Source organism: Hemitrygon akajei, chromosome 1 (assembly GCF_048418815.1).
Source record: "Hemitrygon akajei chromosome 1, sHemAka1.3, whole genome shotgun sequence".
Taxonomy (NCBI): Eukaryota; Metazoa; Chordata; class Chondrichthyes; order Myliobatiformes; family Dasyatidae; genus Hemitrygon; species Hemitrygon akajei.
The window spans coordinates 183776471-183785420 of record NC_133124.1 but is presented as its reverse complement, the minus strand read 5'-3'; the positions used below and the strand labels follow the sequence as shown (position 1 = coordinate 183785420).

General features: G+C 54.2%; 1 protein-coding gene across 4 annotated transcripts in view; it reads right to left on the bottom strand.

Annotated features, from left to right (window-relative positions):
- Nucleotides 1-5597: 5597 nt before the first annotated feature.
- LOC140733090 (ETS domain-containing transcription factor ERF-like) overlaps nucleotides 5598-8950 on the bottom strand; it is a 97319-nt gene continuing 93966 nt past the window's right edge. For all 4 annotated transcript variants that reach the window (XM_073055930.1, XM_073055941.1, XM_073055951.1 and 1 more), the window contains one exon: nucleotides 5598-7711. In XM_073055930.1, coding sequence (XP_072912031.1) covers nucleotides 6441-7711 — 1271 coding nt within the window. In that variant the 3' untranslated portion in view covers nucleotides 5598-6440. The remainder of the gene's footprint in view (nucleotides 7712-8950) is intronic.

Sequence of the window (8950 nt, the reverse complement as noted above, 5' to 3'; positions counted from 1 at the left end):
TGGTTATGGCTTTCTGAGGCAGTGCCTCCTGTAGGTACTACCGATGGTGGGGTGAGTCCACCACCACTCTGCGGCTTCTTACATCCCTGTGCCTTCGAACTGCCGCCATGCTATCAGTCAGGCCACTTTCAATAGTACATCTGTAGAGGTTTGTTAGTGTTCGGTGACAACTTTGACAAACTCTGTCCTTTCTCCCTGGTCTGCTGAGCCTCTCCCTACGTTTATTGACCCACCGTATGCTGTGTTTCACCCTCAACTGTAGCCGGGCTTGTAGCAGTAGTTAATGAAGCGGCGTGGAGAGGCTGGGCCTGCAGTTCCAAGGCCGGGGGTGGGGGTGTGCTTCAGAGCTTCTAATGTCCAAAGCATCCTGTTTGTGGGCTGGATCGACATGTCCCCCCACCCCACTGGCCCTCACCAATTTTTCTCAAAGTACCAGAGAAACCATCCTATCCAGATTCAATTGCCCGTGACTGGAAGAAATTGCAGTTTTGGACACGGCTCAGCACGTCGGGGAAACTAGCCTCTCCTCCATGGACGCTGCCTACCCCTCCCCCTAGCCCCATGAAGCGGCCAGCCTGACTCCTCACGCCCTGGGCATTCTCTTTTCACCCCCCCCCCCCCCCACCTCCAACTGGCCAGAAGATACAAAAAAAACTGAAAGCACGCACCACCAGGCTCAAGGGCAACTTCTACCCTGCTGTTGTAAGATTATTGAATGCCCCCCCGGTACGAGAAGATGGACTCCTAGGTGACAATCTTGCTCCTTATCGTCTGCCTGCACGGCACTTTCTCCGGAGCTGTCACATGTTATTGTTTTACCTTAATGATTTGACCCAGACCCTGAGACATAGGACCAGAGTTAGGCCATTTGGCCCATCAAGCCTGCTTATTTTCCCTCAGTCCCATTCTCCTGCCTTCTGATAAACAGAATGCTTTTCACTTTCTCTTGGTACAGGTGGCAATCATAAACCAACTCCAAATCTACTTCATTGTGACCCTAGCCTGCACTGCACTTTCTTTGTAACACTCTATTCAGCATTCTGTATACTGCCTCCATCTATGTAAGTACGAACTGTAGGGCACAAACAAAACCTTCTCACTACATCTATGTGCGTGCAACGAGAATAAACCAATTCCCAGGTACTAATTGTGGGTTTGAGAGACCCATTTCTTCAGAGCCAGGTCCCTGATGTCTGGAGTTAACTCCAGGGATATGGTTGCTTCTCAGGAGAACAGCTGTGATTCAGAAGCTCTAACCCAACATTAGAAATGAATGTTCTACGTTACACTCAGGGTGGGCTGCACACCGAGTACGGTGTGCTGTTCTGGGCACCCCATTACAGGAAGGATGCAGAAGAGGTTCACCAGCGTACTGCCCGGTTTTAAAGGCGCAATCTATAAGGAGGCGTCGGAAAAACTTGGGAGCTGTTTTCTCTGGAGCAACAGCTGGAGAACACTGAATGAATAAACTCCAGGCATCGATTTTAACTGGCATTATGGAGGCAAACCATCTTCATCAGGGATGGTACCTAGGCATGTCTGGTGCGGTGGTATTTATACCCCCTGTGGTCTGTCCCTCCCAAACACAGACATTACAATATAGACCCTTCAGCTCACTCACCATTTAACCTGTTCTGGGATCAATGTGACCCTCCCCACCAACATAAGTTTATAAAATTCCGAGAGCCATAGACAGACATTTTCCCCGGGGTAAAAATGCCAAGTCCTGAAGCATGGAGGTTTAAGTTGAGAGGGGGTAATGCCAACAGAGATGTATGGGACATAAGTACACCTTGAGCAACACACGCACACAATCTGGGAGGAACTCAGCAGGTCAGGCAGCATTTATGGAGGGAAATAGATAGTGAACATTCTGATAAAGCGTCTTCCCCCGAAACATTGACTCAATAGATGGATGGGGCAAGTACTTTACAGAGAGTGCTGGGTGTCGGGAATGCATTGCCAAGGGTGATGGTGGAGGCAGATACGATAGGTGTTGAAGAGCCTCTTAGATGGGACCTGAATGTGCTGGGAATGGAGGGATATGGACATTGTACTGGCCGACTGGATTTAGTTCTATTCGACATCATGGTCAGCATAGTATTGTGGGCCAATGTCCCGCTCGTTGCTGTTATGGATTTCGGGGCAAAAGAGAACAGGTCTTGTACATTTGGTGACTGTATTCCTTTAGAGAGGAACTGCAGATGTCTGGTGTCAGTGAGATGGACACACCTGGCACTGGAAACAGAGCTGAGAAACAAGCCCTTCGGCCCAAATGCTCCATGCTAACAAAGACTCCCATCTGAGCAAGTCTCATTTGCTAACATCCCTCTAAATCATGGGTTCCCAACCTGAGGTCCATGGACCCCTTGCTGAATGGCCTTGGTCCATGGCATAAAAAAGTCGGGAGCCCCTGCTCTAAAGCTTTCCTATCCATGTGCCTTTTAAATGCTTTGTACCCACCTCAACCACTTGCTGTAGTCGCTCATTCCATATATGGACCACCCCCTGAGTGAAAAGGGTTGCTATTAAATCTCTCCTTCCTCACCTTAAACCAGCACACTTCTGCTCATCTTCCAGCCCTGGGGAAAGACTGTGCATTCATCCATCTATGCTCCTCGTGATTTTACACACCTCCATAAGGCTACCCCACCGCCTCCCACACTTCCTGGAACAAAGTCTTAGCTGCCCAACCTCTGCCTATAACACAGGCCCTAAGGTTTTAACGCCAGCAGCTCTACTACATCATGGGTTCGAGACTAGGTGTTCACCAAAGCCTCTTCCAAAGTTCTAGAGATGTATTGCAGGCTGGTTGCATGACCATTTGGTATGGAGGCCCCAGTGTTTAGGGTCACGAGGCTGCACAGGGTGTGGAATTTAGCAAGCTCCATCCCTCGCCACCCTCAAGAGGTGGTGCCTCAAGAAGGCGACGTCCATCACTCAGGACCCTCATCACACGGGACATGCAGTAATGAGAGGACAAGGGAGGAGGTACAGGAGCCCAAAGACACAGTGTTTTAGGAACAGCTTCGTCACATCTACCATTAGATGCCTGAATGGCCCATGAACTCACGAACACTACCTCACTATTTTGCTAAATCTTTCTGCACTAGTTATTGATGGTTCCATTTTCTTCTTGTAACTTTTAGCGATTTTTAATGTCTAGCACTGCCCTGCTTCCTCAGAGCAAATCTCACGACATACATCAGTGATGATAAAGTGGACAAAGTTCCTCTCCTCTGTGTAACAAGGTGATGGAGACGGGGGAACCCCAAACACACACCCACCACCCCCTCCAGACCCCGGATGCTTTCTCTCCTGTTTGTGGCAGGGCGAGGGAGGTAGGGGGAATCACAGGCCTCAGGACTGGGGTTGGGGTAGGGAACAGTGGGAGATTCCCGTGTGGGAGGGAGAGAAATGGGGAAGGGCTGCCCCGCCTGACACATCACTGGGGTACAGGTCTCTCTCGCACAAACACCCAGAGACCCGTATGTACACGACCACACACATCGCCCAGTGCTGGTGTCTGCGTTACACCCTCAGAGAATGAGAGAGAGGCGACAACAAAATAGGATCAAATCACACAGCCAATGGATCCATAAATGTCAAATCTGTTTATTCTTTATGATACAGTCTTTCAACCGCGAATCATTTTGCATGTACGTCTATTTACAGTTCCGTTAGCTAAGGCAGGGTCTTTAACCTGAGAGAGGAGAGGTGGGGGGGAGAACGGGGATGTGCGGGGAACGGGGTTAGGGAGAGGGTGGGCGAGGGCCAGTGTGGGGCTGTTTTCCCAGGCAGTGAGATGGAAACCCAACCCCGAGACCCTGGCACAAACCCCGTCCCATACGGCATTCACCCCCCGCCCCCACCACCGTCTCTGTCACATCGTCCCTGGGAAGAAACATCCCAGTAGGAGCCCATTACTCAGAGCAATAGTGGGGTGGGAGGAACAGGTTGGCTATCAGGGAAGGCAGGGGGAAGGAGCCGTATTTGCCCCCTCCTCGTCCCATTCTGAAGTGAGAAGGGCAGCCTGAGACCAACATTGCCACTGCCCCACAGTGCCGTGTCCATTGCTGGAGAAACCCCTGGGTCCTAGGCCCCAAGGCCAGAACTGCCCCATCAGCAAATAAGAGGGCAAGTGGATGGGGAAGTGGGTGAGGGGGCTCCCTATCCAACTGCGCTCCACACCTCACCGGAGAGCTTGAGGTGACGGTGGAGGAAGTGTCCGCGAGCAGATGGGTAGCAAGGGGCACCCATGGGCCTCAGAGGTAGGCCTGGGGGAAGAGAGAGAGGAGGAGGTGGAGGAGGGTGCGACTAAATCCCGAAGGGCTTGGAACAATCTCCTCCTACATCCACTTGGAGGTGGGAGAGGGTCAAGTCAAAGACCCCCTCTGCTTCACCCCCAAACTTCTGAGCCCAGAAGGCAGAAGCAGAGGGATAGGGGTAAGGCCCAGGACACTCAACGGGCCCGGGGAGAGATCCCGGATTCCAAAAGTGGGCAGGAACCCCACCCCCACCAAAAAAAAAATCAAGGTCAGTACTGTCTCCTCACCACAGCCCCCACTCCCACAATGGGCTGGCATTGACTGTTCTTGTGTGGCAGTGCATTCGTGGGAGGGGCACAGGGTCTGACTCCACGGGCTTGGCGGGGTAATTTTGTCGGGTACCTCTGCGCTTGAGAGGTACCACCCAAGGCACAGAGAAGGAAAGGAAGGGGTAGAGTATCAGCAGTATCCGGGTAGAGATGGGTGAGGGTCAGGGAGAGAAGGGAAATGTGATAGGGAGAGGAGGGTCAGAAAGACAAAGGGTGAGGAAGAGAGATAGGGATGGGAGGTGTGGAGAATTACAAAGGTGACTGAACCGTATCAGAAACAGAGAGGCAGGGAGGACAGAGGTTGGTCACCGGGAAAGGTCGGACAGTGAGGGGTGATGAGATGGAGGAGGGTGATGAGAGGGAGGGAGAGGTGGAGGAGAGGGAAGGAGGACGAGTTGGTGGGAGGGAGCAGTTACGAGAGAGGTTTCTACAACACCCTCCCCCGTTCCCTGGACCCCAGCAGGGGCAGGGAGATGGGTCTGAGGTGGGACCAGGCCTCGAGTGTCAGCCAGAGCCTCCCCACCCCAGCCCAGTCACGTCAGTTTTAGTAGAAGCTTATACATGGTTATAAAGTGATTGTCAGAACATTACACCCCCCCTCCTCCCCACCCCTCCCAACCCCTTTCCTCACTTACCATGCCCCCTCCTTACCTTCCCCTCACCTCCTGGCCCCTCCCTTCCTAGCCTCCCATTCCCTCCTCTCCTAACTCCTTTTTGCCTTCCCTCCCTTCTGCAGCCTGCACCTAAACACTCCCTCAATCTCAGTAGCCTTCCATTTTGATTATCCCTCTTTACCCTCTCTCTCTCTCTCTCACTGCCTCCAAACCATCCCCCCCTTTCCCCTGACCTCCCATCTACTGCCCCTCCTTTTCTCCTCCCATATATCCTCTCAATTTCCCATCCTCTAACCCCCCCCCCCCCCCCCCACTGGGCCCAGGACAAATTTTGCTGGTTAGATACCCCACCCACCCCGTCTCACCACTCGCAACCCCCCCCCCACTTCAAGACCCTTCCCTACCAATGTAGTAAAATGTTTGGTTTTATAAATAGAATTTAAAACATTTCTAGAATTAAAAACCCAATCAGCCACCTCGCCACTCCATCCCATCAACGCCACCCGCCTCGCCCAGGAAGAAATGGGTCCAGAGGACCGACCCCAGCGGTCCCTGGGAGTAGAGATTCAGAGTCCAAACTGCATGGCTGGCATCAAAAGGCCAGACTGGGCCAGATACCCAAGGCATAAATGCCCCAAAGACAGGTTCTCCCACCCTTCTGCTGGGGGAGTGGGAGCTCAAAAGCCACAAACCCATTAATTTAGGCCTCAGAGAGGAGAGGAGGGCTTTATAAATGCAAGCGAGGCCAATATTTTTACACCCCTCCCTCTCCTACCCAAACGAGGAGTCACCTCGTGAGGTCTGGGCCTAGGATGAAGGACGTGTCCAAAAAAAAGGAGGGGGGGCACGTAGTGAGAAAGGGGCCTAAGAGAGATCTAGTCCCCAACCCACACCCTCCCGAGAGAAAATAAAAGTTATTATTTTAAAAAGCCAGTAAACAATTCTTTTTTTTTGAATTTTTGATTTTGATTTCATTTTACAGATAAAAAAATACACCGTTTCCCTCAAATTAAGAACAAAAAAAAAACAAAATATTGGTGCGTGAGGGCCTGTGAAGAGGCACGCAAGGATTTAAGGCACCCAGGAGGTGTCAAGTGAAGGCGATTGATCATGGCTTTTGGGGAGGGGAGAAGGATGGGAGGGAACGAATGGGAGGAGGGAGAGAGAGAGAGAGAGAGAGAGAGAGAGAGAGAGAGTGGGGACAGAGGGGCAGGCAGGAGACACCACCATCACAACTCCTTGTTTTCCAGTGAGAGCTCGGCAGTGGCCCGCTGCAGATCGGTGCTCTCCCGTCGCACTCCCCCTCCGGGGACAGGGGCCGGCTCCTCGGGCCTTGGCTTCTTGTCCGTCTCCTCGGAGGAGGAAGTGGAGGAGGCAGAGGAGGCCTCCAGTGGTCCGCCCTCACTCCAGCGCCTCTTGAAACGCAGCTTGAGGGGCATGCATTGCGGGGCGGTCCGGGAGCCGTCCCGGGTCGGGGCTGGAGAGCGGGGCTTGGCCGGGGCAGCAGGAGCTGCCGGCTGGGCGGTGGCAGCCGTCTCCAGGGCCGTCGGCGTCTTAAAGACCTCCTCCTCTTCCTCGCTGATGTCCGTCACTTCCACCGTCACGTCCTCCTCCTCGTCAGAGATGGGCTCCACCTTGATCCGGGGCAGGGGCCCGCCACACGCGGCTGCGGCATCCTCTTGCCCCTCTCTGCCCTCGTCAGGCCGTGCCTGGGATTGGGACTGGGGAGGCAGTGGTGCCTTCTCCCGCTGGCGACGGCCTGGCGGGGGGGGCTGCAGCTTGAACTGGAAGGTGGCTGGTGGCTCCTCGGGGCCCAGGGAAGAGGGGAGCGGGGCCGGTGGGCCAAGGGGGTGGGCGGCCTTACCCTCGGGCCTCTGGGGCTGGGGCACCACGACGGTGGTGGGCGGGTAGTGGAGGAAGGCGCGGGGGCTAAGGTGGTAGTTGTAGACACTCTGGGCATGGGCCTGCAGGTAACGCTTCATGTCCTCCGGGCTGAAGGAGAAATGGCTGGCGCCCGGGTACATGGGGCTGAGGCTGGGCGAGGGGGTGTAGCTCAGGTGGGTAGGGGTGACGGAGAGGGCCGGGGAGAGCGGGGGGGCCAATAACGAGGCCGCCGGGCCCATGGGTGACACGGGGAAGGGGCTGAGTGCCTCCGGGTGCAGGCGGTGTCTGGGATAGAGGCGGAAGATGCTGTGAGGCGCCGGGGGACCTCCTCCTCCGCCACCACCTCCTCCACCTCCGCCCGCCGGCCGGAAGCCATTCATCTCGCCTGCCCGACGCTCCTCGGTGGCAGAAGCCTCCTCCACCTCCGAGGTGGCGGAGGCGCCGTCGCTGCAGTCGCTGACGGAGCCGCGGGCCAGCCGGCGGGCCACGGCCGTGTAGGGGGCGGGCGAGCGCAGCTCCTCGGAGGGCGAGAGCACCTCGGGCGGCGCAGCTGGAGGGAAGCGGAAGTGCGAGGCCGCAGAGGGGACCGGCGGCGCACTCTGGGGAACAGGGGCACCTGTGGGGAGTAGGGGATAGTGCAGATGAGAGAGGGTTGGGGGAAAGGGGGAGGGGAAGGAGGGAGAAAAGGGTGGGTAAGAGGAAGGGAAGAAATAGTGGGGAGGGGCGAGGTGTTTGGGCGTGGAGGGTGGGGAGGTGGGCGAGGGTAGAAGATGGTGGATATGGAGATGGCAGAGGGAGGCAGGAGGGGAGGAGGGAAATGGAATGGAGGGAGAGGTAGAAGCAAAGGAGTATTGTGAGGGGGAGAGAAGATGGGGATATGGAAAAGGAAGAGGAAGGGAGGGACAGGGGAAGGGAGGTGGTAGAAGACAAAAGAAGTGTTTAGACGGTGATCTCTCTTCACTAGCCACAATCAGCAATTAACCCACAGACTTCCCAAACATAACCACCACATTCTGAACCAGATAGTTCACAGACGGGACAAGTCACAGATCCCCGCGACACACCACTACTCACGGTCTCCGACTAATGAAACCAAACCAGCATTTTATGTAAGTGGGTAGAGCAGCCGGGATTCCCGTGGGATCTGATCTGCTGGATCACCTGACCATGTGGGACCTTCTCACAAATGTTGCTAAAGTCCAAGCCAACACTGACTGCCCACAAGTCAGTCCTGTTGGGACACCTCACACCCTCACAAAGCACAGATCAGATAAAGAGTGAAGCTCCCTCCGCACTGTCCCATCGCACACTTCCGGGGTCAGACACCAAGTGAAAGAACAGAATGAAAAGAAACCATTCGAAACTTGGACTGTATTACTTTCTCTCTCTCTTTCAGCTTACACAGATGTTGTTATGTTTACTTTGCAGTGTGAGTTATGTATAATTATGTTAATTTATGTTTGCTGTCTTGCGCTGCTCCTGCAGTTTCATGGTGTTTATACCCCGGGTATGTGTACCCATTATAATAAACTGCCACTTGAATCTGAGATGGGAGACGTAAGACTTCCTCAATGAAGGAAATCTCCAGCAGCTGTACTTCTCTGGAAAAGATGAAGAGGAGCTTTGTTCTTGTTCAGAAGCCCTATTGAGTCCCTGGCATTACAGGAGGTTGATTCAGACAATCCCCATAGAGCATATAACATATAGAACAAGCGCTTCGGTCCACAACGTTGTGCTGAACCAATTAAGCTCACGAAGCCTCATTCCTTCTGCCTGCACAACGCTCAATGCCTCCATTCCCTGCACGTTGCTTACCTAAACACCTCTGTCGTTTCCGCCTTCACCACCACCCCGG